Source organism: Aythya fuligula, chromosome 7 (genome assembly GCF_009819795.1).
Source record: "Aythya fuligula isolate bAytFul2 chromosome 7, bAytFul2.pri, whole genome shotgun sequence".
Lineage (NCBI taxonomy): Eukaryota > Metazoa > Chordata > Aves > Anseriformes > Anatidae > Aythya > Aythya fuligula.
This window is the reverse complement of record NC_045565.1, coordinates 8,647,723-8,665,965: the sequence shown is the minus strand read 5'-3', so window position 1 is coordinate 8,665,965 and position 18,243 is coordinate 8,647,723. Positions and strand designations below refer to the sequence as shown.

The 18,243-nt window shown below is 52.0% G+C and overlaps 2 protein-coding genes across 3 annotated transcripts in view; both read right to left on the bottom strand.

Annotated features, from left to right (window-relative positions):
• Positions 1 to 1,133: 1,133 nt before the first annotated feature.
• Positions 1,134 to 13,872, bottom strand: ADAM8 (ADAM metallopeptidase domain 8). Its single transcript, XM_032191134.1, has 22 exons — positions 13,812 to 13,872; positions 12,947 to 13,056; positions 10,471 to 10,547; positions 10,105 to 10,183; positions 9,064 to 9,140; positions 7,922 to 8,120; positions 7,461 to 7,526; positions 7,303 to 7,371; positions 6,642 to 6,811; positions 6,487 to 6,568; positions 5,503 to 5,651; positions 5,117 to 5,294; positions 3,988 to 4,077; positions 3,291 to 3,486; positions 3,024 to 3,123; positions 2,757 to 2,940; positions 2,595 to 2,672; positions 2,384 to 2,468; positions 2,097 to 2,211; positions 1,820 to 1,994; positions 1,570 to 1,620; positions 1,134 to 1,224 (listed from the first exon to the last, which is right to left on the bottom strand). The coding sequence occupies exons 1-22, from the start codon at positions 13,870 to 13,872 to the stop codon at positions 1,174 to 1,176; spliced, it is 2,442 nt and encodes an 813-aa protein (XP_032047025.1). The 3' UTR covers positions 1,134 to 1,173.
• A 2,019-nt stretch (positions 13,873 to 15,891) lies between these two features.
• The window catches only part of TUBGCP2 (tubulin gamma complex associated protein 2), a 28,182-nt gene continuing 25,830 nt past the window's right edge, over positions 15,892 to 18,243 (bottom strand). For both annotated transcript variants that reach the window (XM_032191236.1, XM_032191238.1), the window contains exon 18: positions 15,892 to 16,230. In XM_032191236.1, coding sequence (XP_032047127.1) covers positions 16,125 to 16,230 — 106 coding nt within the window. In that variant the 3' untranslated portion in view covers positions 15,892 to 16,124. The remainder of the gene's footprint in view (positions 16,231 to 18,243) is intronic.

Sequence of the window (18,243 nt, the reverse complement as noted above, 5' to 3'; positions counted from 1 at the left end):
GTTCTGTCTCTACCCCCAGAGCTCGGGGTGGGAGCTGGGCTGCCACACATGCTGCAGCCATGTGATTCACAGGGATCTAGCATGGGACCTTTCCCAGGGACAGAGTCCTTGGGCAGAGATGTAAGGTACCCATAGGCTTTTCTTGTGACCACTGCGCTGATCTAACTGCCTGCAACTGGGAGAAGGCACTTGGCCCCTGCACCTCTGGCACAGGATGCAATTCAGCTCCAGCACTTTGCCCTTGCCCACCATCCACACCTTCTTGCCAAGCACAATTAGCACCGAACCCTGCAGCCCAGAGCTGTCCTCACATGGCTCTGGTTCGATGTGGTGCATCATGCATTTACCCTCCTGCCTCAAAGCTATGATGCGACACCCCAAGCCACTACTGTCTTCAGTCTTTTATTTGTATAAAAGCCCTCAACTTAAATGATGTAAAAAAAATGGGGAGGATCAATTTCACAACAAAGGGCTCAAAATGATTGTGTAATCAAATTAATGGCCACAGTAAAAACACACATGGGAAATCTCATTTCAAGAGATCAGTAGCTTGAGCAGCTAAAAACCTGCTGGGGAGGGAAATTACAGTAAAGCCAAGCCTGGCTCGGACCTGCCAGAGCACTGGCAAGATGCGTGGTGTGCCTGGCCCTGGCTGCAGTGTCAGGTCTACACAGCATCTTCATTGTGCCACCCCAGGGTGCTTAGGGCCAGGAGCTCCTTACTATGGCCTCAAAAGGGATGGGATGTGAGGAACAGGACATATTCACTACATGCAGGGAGAAGGCAGCAGCACCCAGAGCACATGACAGACTAACAACCCAGGCTGGCCTCCAAATCAGAGCTGTCCCATCAGTGGCACCAAGAGAGGCTTGGGGGAGAAAAACGGGCATTGTTTGGGGGAGGGGAGGGTTCTGGGGGTACAGTGGTGTCAGCACTGTCTCTGCTGCTGGTCTCCCTCTGACACTGAGCCCCCAGCTCATGGCTGTCTGGGCAATTCATAAAACTACGAAGTCTGTTAAGGCACAATTCAAGTATCTGTAAACATGAATGCTATCCAGGGAGGTTCAGCAAGCGATTCAGGTACCGGTGACAGAAGACGCAGCAGCCTTCAGCCAGCCTGCCAAAGTGCCAGCACCCATACCTCCTCTGCCACAGTGACGGACATGTCCCAGGTCACCTTCTGGCTGCTGTCGGCTTCAGGGCCACTTTGGGGGGGATGTCCAGCTGCAACAATGAAGGGGATGTTAGGGGGATGGGGCGCAAGATCCCCGTGGGGCCTCTTGCTGCTGGTAGGGGACAGAAGTGACACTGGGTGTTGGGGGGCACTGGGCACAAGCTCACCTGGGGCAATACTAGGAATGTGCATGGCTGAGACAAGAGGGTCGGAGGCTTAGTGGGAGGTGCTGGTGGTGATGGCGATGCTGCTCCTGCCACCATGCTGCAGGGCTGGGCAGAGGGGCAAGAGGCAAAGGCGAAGTAGACTCCCTGTAGGTGAGCCTGCACAGCCTTGCTCCCCAGCCACCAGCCCCAACTCCATCCCAGCACCAGTGCTGTACTGGGGGCACCTACCTCCTTGCTCTTTAGGGCTGGCAGAGGTTTCCTGGGTGGCTTTGGCCTCTGCTGGGGACAGGAGGGGAGAGACTTGAGTCCTGGGTGCTGGGAAGGGACCTGTGTGAGGGATGGCAGCCGGACTTCGGGGCAGAGGAACAGCTGCCCCAGGGAGCAGGGATGGTGCTGTCCATCAGGCAGAGGGATGTGGATGAGCCAGAGCTCAGGTTCACTGCAGCTCCCACCCCAGGACTTCATGCTGCACTCCTACCTGTGGGACCGGGCGGCGGGGCACCAGGGGCCGGGTGCTGTGTGGGGCCATGGTGGTGCTGAGCAGATTGGGGCTGCTGATGTCACGGTGGGACAGCTGGCTGCTGGGGGGCTGCAGCCGGTTCCCCTCGTGAAAGATCGCGTTGGTGAGGCCAGTGGTGGTTCTGCTGGAGGTCCTGTGAGGCCAAGGACCAACAGGCAACAAGGGCTGCTGCAGCCCTCCAGCCCTGAGCTTGTCCTGTATTCTTGTAGCTTAACCCTGCTGCAGGCCTTCTTACCCCTTCTGGAAGTACCTCATCCCTCTGCCTCTGAGCAGAACAACACCTCCACCGAGCAGGATGCTGGAGAGTGCCAGCACGGACAGCACAGCAGCCAGGACCATGCTGCTGCCCCCTACAGAGACACAGTTGGCACTGGGACAGACACCCCGATGCCAGAAATGCCCCATGGGGACAGAGAGGTGGCCAGCATGGCAGCAAGACACTGACCTCGTTCCTTGCTCCCACCCTGGCACAAGCACAAAGCTCAGAGAGATGATGCTGGCTACGTGCACAAGGTGCCCTACCTGGTGTGAGCTCCAAAACCTTGCGCTGGCAGTATGGTGGTGCCCACCCTGGCTCACAGTGGCACTCCCGCTTGTGATTGCACACCTGAAATCAGGGAGGGCAGAGTCAAGGCAAGGAGGCAAAGTGAACGGCAGGGACTACCACCCATGTTGCTTGGAGATGGAGAGCCCTGCTAGCTGCAGCCACAGGGAACATGGAAGCACAACCTACCCCATGGCTGTTACACTTTGCTGAGCAGTTCTTCTTGCCATAGACCAGAAGGTTCTGGCAGTGCCCAGTGTAGCAGACCTGGGGGTGGGTGAGAGGCTCTGAGCACAGCCCCATGGCCGGGAGTCACCTCCCACTGCTCCAGCACATCCCCCAGGCACTCACCATCTCCTCCCCACACTTGGTGCCAGTGGCCACCAGCCTGAGGTTAGCCACCATCTCATTGCCATCATTGCTGTCGAGAGCTGCTTTGCACTTGAATTGGCCAAAGGAGAGAGTGAAGAAGCCGCTCCCAAGGACAGGACTGGTGTTGTCACTCATGCACAGCAGTGTGCCGCACTTCACATCCCTGTCAGCAGAGCAGCTGTGAGCCCTGAGGAGCTTTGCCTGGTCCCCAGGGTCAGAACTGAAAACAGGCTCCCTGCTCCTTACTTGGGGCTGCAGGGCCTCTTCCCAGACTCAGTCAGGCAGTGGAGTTTGAGGTCTTGCCTGCTGTTCTGCTTAAAGCATTCATCGGGAGCTACTCGGGCTGCTGTGGGAGGCACAGAGCAGAAGGATCATGTGGAGCCAGAGCCTGCAGCAAGCCAACAGCAGCTGGCAGCAACATGAGGGCAGCTACCTCCGGCCATCCCTGACACCAAGAACTGCCTGCCCCACCACCAGCCCTCTCCCAAGGTGGGGGGAGAGGAGGAATGCTACCTGCACCCCAGAGCACACGGCACTGCTCAGCGTGTGAGGGGCAGGCCCCGTTGTAGCAGTAGCCATTGCCACTCTGGCAGGGGATGCCGTTTTCCTGGAAGACATCGTCCGGGCACTCGGAGCTGAGGCCAGTGCAGTGCTCTGGAAGGTCACAGTCATTCTTGCTGTCCCGGCACATTGTGCCAGCAGCCTTCACCTGTGCAGAAAGAAGGCTGTCAAGAGCCACACGGGCACCACATCCCATTGCCCTGATCCAGGACAGAGCCTGTCAGCACCCAGGTCTGCAAAGCATCTCTTTGCACCCCCAGAAAGGGGAATCCAGACACGGTGGCTTGTGTCACAGACAGATCTGTGCCAAAGATGGCACAAAGGTGTTTGCTTTTGACTGGGCTACTGCACAGGAAGGGGACATACCATTAGACCAGTTGTTCCTGTACTTAAGTACTTCCCCCCATGCAACACCTTGTGTTTTGCTTTTAGGTTGGACTTGCCCCAGTGTCTTCTTACTGTACTGTCCCTTCATATCAAGGCATTTCTTACACTGGACAGCAGCAGAGGTCCTCCAGGCCCTTTGGCAGCTGTAGGCATGCATTTCCTCTGCCACAAAGCTCCTCGGGAGTTGGAGTGGGGGGATAGGGGAGAGTGGGCATCATGCCCTAGCCAAACACTAGGCCTCCACCAGGTCTCTGCACAGTACCTTGCAGTCCTGGCAGCAGTCACCTTGTGCGCACTCGGCCCCCTCTCTCAGCTGGCAAGTGGTGGCATTGCAGCAGCGATCAAAGCACTCCTGTGAGACACAGCCAAAAATGGCTTGGTTTTGAGACAGCAGAGTCCAAAGTGGTTGGAGGAGGAGAAGTTGCATGGGGCCTGTGTTGGTGGGACCAAGAACCAAGGCTGCATGGGGCCTCTCATTACCACAGGACTGACAAGTCTCAGCTTTGCTTTAGCTGCAAGCTCCCAAGAGAAAAACACCATTGCCACAAATCCACGCTGCAGAGAGAGCAGCAAAAGCCTTCCAAAAGAGGAAGGGGCTGAAACTTTTCCAAGTGCCCCCTGAAAGAATCTATCCTTATTTTTGGGTGGCTGCCAAGTTACTAGGGCAGTGTAACCATCATAGGCATAAAATGGCTCCAGGTTGAACCATGGGGCAAAAGCACAGCAACGTCCTGGTCCAAAACTCTGCACTGCCTGACTGGGGCCCTGCACTGTGGATGTGAACTGTTCCTGCAGCATCTTTACCCCCATTACCACCATAAAACCAGAAGACTACAAAAGATTTTTCATAAGATGTGGAGTTTGGAGGAAAACAGACATGACCTTGGCCCCTGGAAAGGTAGCACCCTTCGCAAATCTCCAAGAATGACACAGAGGATCTCTGCGCTAACTGCATGAGGAAGGCAATGGGTTCCTCCCCAAAGGTCCCAGCACAGGTCTCCTGGCAGTTTGTCACAAAACTTCCCCCTGTGTTGTACTGAGATGAGGAAGAGCTAAACACGCCTCTTGTGAGGACAATGTGCTCTGATGTCCCCTTTCTTAGGCCATCTCTCCTGAGGACATGCTGGGGGATGTTTCCCTGGGGATGCCTTTCCTAGGAATGCTCCTGCTAAAACCACGGCCAGCTACATGAGGGGTGGGGGGGCACACATCTAAGTTAACAAATGCCTTCCCCAAGCTATTTTTTGGCATGAACATAAGGAGCACAGGGAATTCAGGAGGTCTTGCAAAGCCCAAGGGCGGGAAAGAAGCTTCCACAACCCCCTCCGAGTCTGAGTGAGGAGGTTTCAGGTCCCAGCCACTCCATTTCTTCCTGAGCACCCAAGCTGTACCTCTGGCCTGCCGCAGTCACACTGCTCTCCCCGCTCTACAAACCGGTTCCCACACACTGGCTCCCCATACAGCTCATCCGCCTGGGGGACGTTCAGCAGGCAGCTGGTCCTGGGGTCCTTGAGGAACCGCCACATGTCCTGCTCACTGCAGCTGCTGAAGAGCCTGGGATAAGTCTGGCTGAAGGGGCACAAAACCAGGCAGTAGTGAGCACGGTGGAGCACCTGCAGTCCTTCCCACCCAGCAAAGGTCAGTTAACAAAGTGGTGAATGTTCTCCCAGACTCCCTGACAGTCTACCAAGCTTCACTCCAGCTCTCATCAGGACATCTAGAAATATTTGCTGCCCAGGGCTACTCTTCACTCTTTCTTCACATTTTCTCCACTCACCTGATCTTTGCTGCCATAACACATCCTCCTTGATCTTTGATTACAGGACAGTGGCAGCCAGCAATATCTTCATCATGAGACATCCCTAGGTTGTGTCCCATCTCATGAGCCATGGTGGATGCAGCACCGATAGGATCCATGCTGTGGTCCTATGGAACAAAAAGTGAAATGTGGTCACAGAATCACAGAATATTAGGGATTGAAAGGGACCTTGAAAGATCATCTAGTCCAGTCCCCCTGCCAGAGCAGGAACACCTAAATCATTTCACACAGGAATGCATCCAGGCAGGTTTTGAAAGTCTCCAGAGAAGGAGATTCCACAACCCTCCTGGGCAGCCTGTTCCAGTGCCGTCACCCTCACTGTAAAAAAAGTTTTGTCTCATATTTAAGCGGAACCTCCTATGTTCCAGCTTGCATCCGTTGCCCCTTGTCCTATCATTGGGTGTCACTGAGAAGAGCCTGACTCCATCCTCCTGACACCCCCTTTACATATTTATAAATATAAATGTTAATAAGGTCACCCCTCAGTCTCATCATCTCCAAGATAAAGAGACCCAGCTCCCTCAGCCTTTCCTCGTAAGGGAGATGCTCCACTCCCCTAATCATCCTTGTGGCTCTGCACTGGCTGAGGTAACTGAACACAAAAGCTGAGCCTGGTGTCACAGCCTCTGAAGAACTCCAGACTGGGCTCTGAAGGGCATAAATCAGCATAGATAAAGCAGCTACCCTGAAATGCTGCTTTGCATGTCGCACATTTGACTGCTTACATTCCAGTAAAGGATGTCATCCCTGGGAAGGAGTGGATGGATGAGAAGCATAAACAAGATGACGAAAGACCAACTGCAAGTCAAGTCCCAACCATGTGACAGGTGGTGTGAGAAGCCCCATGTCCATAGAGCAACTCTGGGATGCTTTTTATTGCTCAGGTACCTCAAAGACCTCTGCTGCAGCCCTTGTGGCATGTGCCTAGGCAGTGGGACCCACCTGATTGACACCACCTGAGTCCCTGGTGCACATCGCAAGCTTCTTTGCCAGCCCTACGGTTGTGTCATGGAAGTCTACACCACTGTGGGAAGGAAAAGTGACCATGGGCATGGAATCTCTGTGCCAGCTCAGAAGAAACCATCCAGCCTGCTTACGTGATCAGCTGGGCATTGTCGTGCTGCTTCCTCTTCAGCAGCTCTGTCTCCCGCCAGCGGAGGAAGTTCTCCAGTGTCACCTCTGCATTGCGACTGACGGTGATTTTGTCCCTGTTGCTCCACACCTCCAAGCCAATCAAGGCCACACGCAGGCCCAGAGGCTGGTAAAGCTGCAAAGGAATACAGTGCTTGTACCTTAGCCATGCGGCAGAGGAACAGTCTCACCTCCCCTGGGAACTTGTTGCCCAGCCAGGCCAGGCCCCCCACCAGCAATACTATATGAGGTCTAGCACCTCAAGTCCTCCTCACAAAATAGCATGAGCTGGGCTAAACTATGTAGACAGGTCCTTCCTTTTCTTGAGGGCATCTGTAGGACATGTTCCCAGAAGAAATTTCCTGCTGTCCCTTCATGTGAAGTACCTAACAGAGAGCTCAGAGGCAGGCTTCACATGCTCCTGAGGACTCCAGGTAGAGGCGAGCCTCAATGCCTACTTTGCACACCCCACTGGCCAGCAGAGTTGGTCACCCTCTGGTCACCTATCTAACGGTGTGAGGTTGGCTCCAGCTCTATCACAGATCTCTCCCAGCTTTGACTGGGGTGACTGGGGCCTGTGCTAGCACTGCAGGAGTAAGGAAGGTAAGTTGGCACCCTGGGGCTCACCTTGTCGACATGGTTCACAATTTCCTTCATGCGGTTCTGCACCCTGTGCAAGTCCTTGTATTTTCTGAACTAGGGGAAGGACACAGAGAGATTCCCAAGTTGGCTTCCAGTTCCCAGAAGCCATGTAAGACTGAAAGCACGAACTCACCCTCCCTTACCTCTTCATTGTCCACAACCAGGACAAGCTCCACATATCGGGGCCCTTTGCGTAACTGGGCTGATTTCTGGAAGGGAAGACAAAAGTGAGTGCAGAAAAAAGTACAGCTCTCTGGTTTGCTGAGCCCTGTTGTTAACCATCCTGTGGGATTTGTTGGAACCTCAGGCATCTTCCAGTGCAATGCAAGACTAGAGGTTCTTCTAACTCTGCTTTCTGATGTTATTTTGCCCAGGTGTTTCAGACATCTTCCAACACACAAGGAAAAGCTCCAGCCTGCTACTGCTTTAAGGCAGATGAGAGGCTCTGTGAGACCCTGTGTGGGACTGTGCCAGGCAAGGAGCAGGGCAAGGGGAGGGAAGCATCTCCATGCAATGCAGCATGGCCCAGCTCTCTCCTGGGCTTCGCAGACCCTAGGCTCTCAAAAAGTCAGCTATGACAAGGAGAAGCAATGCAATCCTTAACCCAGTGATAAAGCTTCATGGGTGCAGCACTTTTAGGGTCGTGGTCATACTCCAGGTGCATACTCCAGGTGGCACCCGCCTCTTGGCATGCGCCGCGCTTTGTCCTGAGGTGGGCAGCTCTGTACACCACATGCCAGCCAGCCTCGTCCTCCTCTAGAGGCTTCAGCAGGAAGGTGGTCTCATTCACTTGGAAAAAGCCACTGCCAACAGAGAGGGCAGGCATCAGGCTGGGGCGGTGTCATGCCAGCAGCCTCATAGACACTGTGCAGGATGGACAGACCACACACCAGCCCTGTGAGCACCTGCGATACAACACACAGCCATACAGGAAAGCACCCACCACTTAACCCACCCTTCTGTGGCTCCCCTAGGTAGTTGGGATGAGTTACGGGCCATTCACAGGCTGTGGCAATCAGGTCCTCCTGGCCATGTGCAGGCCATCACAAACAGCAAAAAGCCCTAAGCAGCTCTTGGGCCATATGTTAATGTCCCATGTATGCACATGCTCTGCTGAGCCAGAGTCCCTGCAGACACAACCACTGCTCACAAAACAAGGAACCAGCTGCCACAAAGCTGCAGCAGGCACTTGTCCTGCAACCTGGCATTTGTTCATCCTGCTAACACACTTGCTAACTCCATTCACTGCTGCAGACACCTTGTCCTTCTCACACATACCCCTGCAAGACAACCATTCCTCCCCAGCTACTAGATTTATTCTTTTGCAATTTCCGTCTGTCAGCTGAGCTTTTTTAAGAATAGCAGGATGCAAATCTTGCATGGCAAACTGAGCAACCCTGCATGGAGCTGGGGGCTCAGGTTCCTCTGCAAGGGAACTTTCAGCTGCTATGTAAAGATAGAGCCAAAGCAGATTTTTGAGGAAGGAGCAGCAGCACTGCGAGAAGCTAGGGGAGAGCGAGTTTGGCGTGGTAGAGTGGATGGCTCTGGTCCCATTCCACTTTCACTCGGTGCCATGAATCACTCCCCCAGAAGTGACACTGTAAAGCTCTGTGGCTGTTTTCCCTGCTAGGCGCTGAGCCACAGAGCCATGCACACCCAGAATGTGGGGAAAGAACGTCTTTGGTTTTCCCTTTCTTCTGTACTGCCCCCAGCCAAACTGTTCCCCAGGGAAACCTCAGGTCCTACCTGAGCCCACCACAGGTGCTGATGCTTGCTGCAGAGTCTGTGTACCCCACAACATGGCCTTGATAAAAACAGTGATCCTGAAACACAGAAAAGAGGTGCATAACATTGTGTCTGACCAATCTGGCCCTCTGCAATGGAGCAATTGCATCAGTGGGCAAGGGAAGACCAACTGATGTCATCTACCTGGACTTCTGTATGGCCTTTGATATGGCAACACTCTTGCCTCTACATTGGAGAGACATGGATTTGATGGATGACTTTCTGATTTGATGGATGGACTATTTGGTGGATAAAGGATTGCCTGGGTGGCCACATCATAGAGTTGCAGTCAATGGCTCAATGTCTAAACGGAGACCAGTAGCAAGTGGTGTCCCTCAAGGGTCCATGCCAGGACCAATACTATTTAATATCTTAATCAGTGACATGGACAGTGGGATTGAGTACATCCTCAACAAGTCTGTGGATGACACCAAGCTGAGTGGTGTGGTTGATATGCTACTGGGAACTGATGTCACCCAGAGGGAATTGGACAAGGCACAAGGATGATCAAGGGGCTGGAGAACCTCTCCTATGAACACAGGCTGAGGGAGTTGGGGTTGTTCTGCCTAAAGAAGAGAATATTCCAGGAAGACCTTCTAGCATCCTTCCAGTGCCTAATGGGGGTTGCAGGAAAGCTGGGGGGGGGGGGGGGAGTACTTTTTACATGTGCCTGTAGCGCTATGACAAGGTGAAATGGTTTTAAACTAGAAGAGGTTAGATATAGATCACATAAGAATACAGAAGAACTTTTTACAGTGAGTGTGTGAGACACTGGAACAAGCTGACTGGAGAAGCTTGACTGTTGGAAGTGTTCAAAGTCAGGCTGGATGGGGCTTTGGGCGACCTGATCTAGTGAAAGCTGTCCCTGCCTATGGCAGGGTCTTGGAGTGGGTCTCAGCTCAGCCCTGGAGGCATCTCAGGAAGCATGATGAAGGCTCTCTGTCATTGGTGGTGACCCAAAAACTCCTCTTCCAGGAGGCTGCTGTTACTCCAGACCCGTACCTGGACATCTGGCTTCTCTGTGATCTCTGTGCCATCAGCCAAGTAGTGTGTCTCAGTGTAATGCTGTCCCAGCAGCTCCCTGCAGATCAGAAAAGGGAGCAGCATCAAGAGAAACATCAACTTTGGAGAGAAGATGGCTAGAAAGCAAGGCAGAAGCGTTCCATGTTGCTCCAGACCTCTCAAGCCAAATCTAACCCACCTGACCCACAGCACATTTGACACTCCCAAGAGCTTGGATTTATTTTCCCAGTGTGGGTCTGGGCTGATGGCTTTGGTGGCCAGAGCTGTGATGTTGGGTCCCAGAAAAGTGACGTGTGCAGCAGGGTGGTAAGTGAGCCTGCCCAGGGCCTGCCCACCCACACTCACCTGTTCTTCTCTACGTACAGAAGGTAGTCCCTGCCTTCAGCTTGGATGCTGTAGAGGACATGGTCCGGGTAGGTGCTCTGCAGGAAACAAGATGATGGCACAAGTCAACACAAACTGCATAAAGGATGGCTCCATTGCCCTGACCTTGCACATCCTTCCTTCTGCAAGGCAACTGTGGGATGGGGAGACTTGCTCCTCATTGGCCACGTGCAAGCTCACCCTGAAGGCATCCAGCAAAGACGCAAGAAATCAGACAAAAAGAAAGCATGTGGGCAATAATGTGAATCCCCAGCACATCCTGAGATAATAAGCAGGTCGCCAGCAATGAAGCTGAGTCAGCAAAAGCTGGTTTCCCGTGTCTGACACATGGCTGCAGATGGCCACATCAGAAACTGAAGTTTCCTGCTCATCAGTCACAAGAGCTCCTTTTCTGGGACTTAGTTCAGAACTTACTCACAGGCTGAACCACAAAGATCCCTGGTGCCCAACTGCTTTCATCAGCAGAGTCTTCCTTATCTCTGCCTGATCTAACACGAATATGATGAATAGAAAATAACCTGATTTGGATTCTTGTCTGCTACTGACGGTAAAGTTCAGTCTCATTGTATTGGATTCCTCCCTTCTCCCTCCTTCCCCCCCAGTATCACCATAGTGCTTGTGGAAGGGCCCCAAAGGTGTCTCAAGCACGCCCTATGGTCCCTAGGACCAGGTCAGTGGGGCAAAGGCCCAGAACCCCCATGGAGATGCTGTATATCCCCAGAGAGCAGGGCTGCTCCACCTTTATGGGAAGATTTGTTTTCAACTGGCCAAAGATCCCATGTGTTCCCCCACCCTTGGAGGCTGGGACAGAGACCTCCAGAGATCCCAGCTCCCTGGGGCTGGTGGGAGAGACAGCAAGGGATGTGGGACCTGAGACCTCCTCAGCCACTGCTGCAGCAAGGAGAGAGTGCCCTGAGGCGCATCCTCAGCTCTTATGGATCCTGGGGTGGGGACTCAAGCAAACTGGAAAGTGAGGGCTCACATTCCTCCTTGATGAGGTGTCTGGCTTCTGCCTGGGTGGATGGTGATGGTACCTATAATCATCATGGAGCCTGGTCAGGTAGAGGGGTTTTCCTGCTCTTGGTCACCCTCAGTCCTGCTGCCTGTCTTTCCAGCTTGCATTGCTGCTGGCAGTAATCGGCTGCCTGCCAGAAAACGCTCTCACAGGTTCCTGGCAAATTCTTCTCTCATGAACAATGTCTCCCATATGACATGTCTGTCCAGCGCCCTCAGACAAAGTGGTGCTGTGTTATTGTTGGCAGTTCTGGAGGCTTTAAGAAATTGCAGAAAAGCAATTCAGAGGGGAGAGTAGCGGCAGTCTCTTGGATACAACCACAGAGTGAGGAGACGAAAAAAAGCCATGATAAAGTTTCCCCACAATTCACCCAGCCACACATCAGAGGCTTGGCTGGCACCATCCCGGAGGACTGGTCCAGCCCAAGTTCCTCAAAGCCCTTCATGCTCCTCCTCCAGGACCCTTTCTTGTGGGGGAGCAGAGGGATGCAAAGAGAGGGGCAAAGATGCCCAGTGGCACAGATGGTGTCTTTAAATAGCAACATTTGTCTCATGGACAAGTTTAGGTTTCTAGAGCAGAGAAAACAGATGCTTTCGGGGAGTGTTTTTGAAACTGTTTTATCAGAAAGGGTTTGAATCACACATGAACAGGCTGTATGAAGAGTTTACTAGGAAACAAATGTCCTCAACCCTTCCATCCCCACAGGTGCTAAAATTGGTGCTTTTTCACTCAAAACACAAATCCATGTATTCGGCTGGTCTTCACTTCTTTCAAGGCAATGTGGAAAGCCTCTTGAGTTCAAGGCCTTCATCACATGAATGCCTACCTGAGCACTCAAAACTCCTGAGTCAAACCCCATTCCCTCCCTCAGATTACAAGGTTTCCCAAAAAAACAAAACAAAACAAACAAAAACAAACGAACAAACAAAAACCCACTGAGTTTCTTTCATGTGGGTTTCTGAAACTTTCTGATTCTTATTTCCTGTCCCCAAAGGATTAAAAAAAAAAAAAACAAAAAAAAACTTAAGCAAACACAGCAAGAAAAGTGCTTAAAGCTCAGCAAGAATCTGCAAACTCCTATTTAAGTAAAGACCAGATGTCACAAGATCAGTGCAAGGCTGGAAGGGATAGCCACACTACATAACATCTCCAAAGAAAGCACTAAACATTGCCCTCCCTGAGAGTCCTTCCTGCTATCAGCCCCTATTTTGACCTGAAACCATCCAGAAAAGCTGTTGTGATCAAATACCTCCACCCTCTGGGGTGGACAGAACATGCAGTATCATTCAACCAGTGCAGACACCTGGCTAAAGAGGTCCAGCTCTGAGCTCTGACTTCTGCTGACCAAAACCCTGCTGGACACCCTGAGAGGCAGTGAAGGTGGCTGTGCAGAGATGGAATTTGGGAGGCAACACTACTTACAGGTGATGCAGAGAGGTCCCTCTTCCCCCGGGGCTCCAGCACCCTGCGGGGCATCACCATCTCATACTGCTCGACATGGGCCAGCTCCTCCTCTGGTCCACTAGAGACACCTAGAAAATTCAAAGGGGGAAAAATTCAAAATTCATCTGTGCTTTGAGCTTGCCACCTTTGCAACCCTTGTTTTTTGATGTCTGAAAGCAGAGGCTCCTCAGCACAGGAGCCAGCCAGGCCAGCAGTGGAGCAAAGTGCCTGTCTGTGGTGCCTGGAGCCTCACACATGGTGCCCGAGAAGAGCCAGCAGCCTTTGCTGCCTCCCCCTCGGCTGGCTGAGTCACAGTTTCTCCACCAGCACATCTCAGGCTACCGATGACAAATCCCCCTTCCCCCCATTCTCACAGGAGTTTCATCCAGGTGCAATTGCATAACGCTGCACAGCCCACGGGCTGGCAGCATGGCACAGGACAGAGGTCACCAGGAGCACATCTGTGGTGGGGACCAGTGTCAGACGGGGGCTTCTCCGGCTGTAGGAGGCAAGCCAGGTGCTTGGGCTCAGTCCCAGTTTGCCATCCCCTGTCCTCAAGTGAATATGAGGTGGTGGATGGCACATGGAGAGGTGATGGAGAGTGGGGTGGTGATGGCGTGTGGGACGGCGATGGAGTGTGGGGCGGCGATGGCAGTGATGACCGCCAGCCTGGCACTGGAGCTCTAGCCCCCGTCTGAAGCAGCCGAAATCTTCCCGACCGAGCCGTCCCGACAATCCAGCACCCCTCCGGTCAGGAACCCCGCTGCTGCCGCGCCCCGCGAGCATCCCCGCGCACCCACCCGCGAGCTCCCCCAGAGCCCTGGGCACCTCCACCCGTTCTCACCGTGGCCGAGCAGCAATAGCAGCAGCAGCCCCAGCAGCCGGAGGACGAGCGTCGGGACCATGGCTCGGCACTGCCCGGCCCCATCCGCTCCGCGCCGCTCCGCTCCGCGCCGGCAGCCTCCGCCCGGCGTGACTCACCCACAGGCGGCAGGACAGGACGGGACGGGGCGAGACGGGCCTCCGATGGGGCCGCCCCCGGCAGGGGGGGGTCCGTGGGACCGGGTCGGGTAGACCGCAAGAGGAACGCAGCAGAGCCCCCCCCGCTTCCGGACAGCCGTCAGGCTGGGGGGGGGGGATGGTGACGGGGGAGCCCCGGCTGCAGGCGCTGCAGCGGCCCTATGGCCGTGGAGGAGAACCGCATCTTGGCCCTGGGGAGGGAAGCGCGGCTGGTGTCGCTTGCTTGTGGTCATGGGCTCCTTCCCAAGGGCTCGCATGACCCAAAGCTGCTGGGTTCTGGAGGCCTGGGTCTCCACTGGCCTCCAACTCCTTGCCACAACCTGGGGATGGGTGCTGCTTGGCGAGTCCCCCTCCTCTTCTGGGTTCTCCTGGGCTCGGGGACCACATGCTGGTTGTGGCTCTGCTTCATGTCCTTGGGCCAGTGGCTCTGTCCTGTGTCACCATTGCAAGTCACTGGGGTTTACTCACTGTCTTTTGCCTCTTGGCCAGGGTGTCCTAGGGAGCCTCAGGGACCTTGGTGGCCTGCAGCCGGGGTGCTGTCTACCTACTAGAACCCTTTTCCTGCCTATTTTTTCCTTCCATTACTTTCACCCGAACACTCCTAGTCATGTCTGATCATAACAATATTATTATTTCTATTACACAGTTGTACTCACTGCAATGACTGTGCTTGCAAGTTGTGCAGAGCTGAGCAGGCCTTGAAAGAACCACAGACCACTGCAGGCGACCTGGCTCACAGGAGAGATACGGACTGGTCAAGCAACAACAAGCTTCTCCAGACACTGAGACCTGACCTGTAGGATGTGAGGCTGCTGAATTCAGACGGTTGTTCCTTGCCACTCTCCTGGCACAAGAAGGCTATGCAGCCCTTTGTGGAGGGAAGACATACAGATGCCTCCTGCTCTGTGCTAGCAGGATGTCCAACCTGGCCTGCCCTTGGAGAGGGTGTATCTCTGAATACCCCCAAACCCCCCAGGTATTCAGAGGGACGATCCCTCTGAATACCCCCAAACCTTCAAAATTGCCACTCAGTCAAGCAAATAGCCACTTGTGGGTCACAGTTTTTGGGCAGCTGAAGTTACCTGTCAGTGTGTTCTCATTCTGGGGACACTGGAGGAAGCTTGCATGCTCTCCCCATGGCCAATGGCCAGGACAACACCTTATAAGAATATGAGTGTAAATGGCATATGCATGTGAAGCAGGATGAAGGAAAAACTGGAGGGTGTTCAAAAGATAGATGACCAACAACTGGATTAAACAGTAACCCAGGGAGCTTTAAAGGGGCTTTTGAAGCAAAGCAGCAATCAGCCTGACAGCCTACAAAGCTGTGTAAGGTGGGTGTAGAGCTCCGCATATAAACAGCAGGAGCTGAAGGCTGCTGGAACACTTCTGTTTTGCCCCACCAGCATCACCACCTCTGCCTAGGACAGTGAGCCATGTGTGTACATGTGCTGGTGTGACCAGGACATCTTGGGGTTACTCACAGATAGGTGCTTAGAAGTTATTTGTTAACTTTAAAAGTTAACATTTCACAGCTATTTGTTGTACTGTTTAAACTGATCCTGAATGTAGAGATCAATGATTGCCCACTACTATACCTGCTCCCAAACAGGCTTGTGCAATTCTTATGCCTGCACAACCCCACAGATACTGAGTGCTTCTGTGAAGGACTCAAGACAACATGATTTGAGTATCACATATTTTAACCAGCTACAAATCCCACTTCATCAGTTTGAGCAGCTGATCAGCTCCATTTCAGCAGCCATCCAGCTGGGCTGTCTTCACAAAACAATGCTGCATGCAGCTAAGCCAGACCTCTGTGAACTGACCAGGATTTAGTCATGTAAAGACTAATTTACAATGTCAGCTGTTAACAGAAAAAATTTTCATTTTTTTTTTTTTTATTTTACAACACACAAATACATCATTTTACAATGCAGTTTTAAAAAAAAGGGACTTAAAAGCCTCAGAAGGCAAAACCCAACACATACAATCCAGAAGATCATATATTCCCCTGTCTCTCTGCGATAACCCTTGTGGTTTGTTTCCAGCTCACAGTGAGTGTAGAGGGCTGGAAGCGATTGAGTGTCCTGTTCTCCGCTGGTGCAGAAGATACAGCAGTTGCAGTGGCAGGGCTTCACTGGGCAGCTATGGCTGTGTGGGGAAGCAGGGGAGCTGCCTTCTGGCTCCGCTCAGCAGACATGTGCTCCAGACGCTCTGTGTAGAACCCATTGAAGTCCAACCTGAGAGACAAAAGGCAGATAGTTCATCAGCCTCCTTGCTCACCTGCCCCAAACAGTGGCACGCAGCAAGCTGGATATGCTGCCCAGGGCCTCTGAGAGCTTACAAGTGCTGCAGCACGTTTGTCAGGGTGCTTGCAGGCAGCAAGGGGTTCCCAAAACACATTGACTGTTTTACAGGCCATATGAATTTCAGGACGCAGTTTGCTGAAAGGAAGGGGTCTGAACCAAAGCCGTGTATTTCAGCATCTGCCCTGTGCCACACGTGTGCTGTGACGCACCAGAGACATGTGCCCTGCTCTGGAGGAATGAGCCACTGAAGCCAACAGGAACAGCTGCCCAGCCACAGCAGGATTCTGTGTGTGCTGAAGCATGCTGCTGGGGCAAGCCCCTCACTACAGACCAAGAGGACAGGTATGGGCATCAGGCACCTGCAAGAACTGTATGAGGAAGCCGTGCATTTTACTGAGTGGCCAAGGAGCAACCCTACATGTCATCTGAGGAAAGCTGGGCTTTAATTCATCCCCACCATTACCCTGACTGCAAAAGCAGTAGCTATGTCCTGAAAATGGGACTTTTTTAGGACTAAATTTAGGACTTGTTAGTGTTAGGTCAGAGGTTGGACTAGGTGATCTTGGAGGTCTCTTCCAACCTAGATGATTCCGTGATTCTGTGAAAAGACACGCAGTACATTCTCCTTCCCAAATTATCTCCTTAAACATTGAACTCCTGTATGAGGAGTATAGCATGAAATCTACCAAATTATCTACTGTAACTACTATGAAATGCAGTTTCCATTACCACCATCTTTTTGTTAAGACAATTATGTTTTAAACAGATTAATGATTGAAGCAAACAAATGGCTGAATGCTGCTGAGGCAAAGTCACAGGTATCGCTGATACATTTAAATATATCTATAAAACAGACAATACCAGCAATATCATAAAACTGTGTCCTTAACAATCCAAGTGTCTCATATGCCACAGAAACACCCAGCTCCACTCCTGCTGTGGCCTTCCTTAGGCTGTTCTCTGCACTATGAAGCCACGTAACACACATGGGGCTCTTCAAAATGTGTGTGCTAGGAACACCAAGTGAAAAGTGTGAATCACACAAAAGTTGCTCTGTTCATTTCTCAAATAAGTTGTTCCAATACTCAATGAATGGGCACAATATTTGAGTTTCATGTTGCTTAACAACGTTGCATAAATGCCAACAAAGTGTTCCTTGACATTTTTTGAGACTGTGGAAAGCAGCCTAAACAGATGGAATTTACTAGTTGCTTTCTCCTGGTTGAAAAGCTTACAACTCTTTTGTCCTTTAAATGATATAAAAAGGAAATGCGACACTGAGGCAGTCATATTTACCAAATTTTGACTCAAATCTAAGGGCTTGTAAGGCCAGGACTCATTTACATCCTTTTCCATTTCAACTCTGTTTTTACGATCAAATTATTTTTGATAACTTTCTTAAGAATTTGCCTGGTGCTTCCTCAAACCCAGCATATACTTCAGTTTCTTGTTCTGTGGCTGGAACTTTTATTTGCTGTATTTCTCCCTCACTTCATATGTTCTACTGGTCTTACTCTAAGCTCAGTCATTGCTGTTGACTCCAAATTTGTGAAGGAAAGATATTTGATGAATGCTAGCTACACTTGATGAGTAAAGTTTTCGGAGTATTTGAAATCAGTCAGTCACCCATCTGACAGTTCCTTAGGCTGTAGTTCTCCTTCTGACTGCTGCAGAGTGAAAGAGAAACTTTGGGCATTTTCTGCAGCTGGCAGCTCCTTGCCAGCACTGTTGTTGATGAAGCCAAGACACCTGAGCATCTTCAGCATACTGAAAATCTGAATTATGTGTGTGCTTCACTGCTTGAAGAAACCCCCCTAGATCTCTGTCTCCTGTTCTTTGATGCTACAAATATGACAGTTGGTCCTCGGTTACTCAGTAAAAATGTACAGGTACTATAAACCGAATAAATATTATTCAGGATTAATAAAAGTATTAGAATTATGA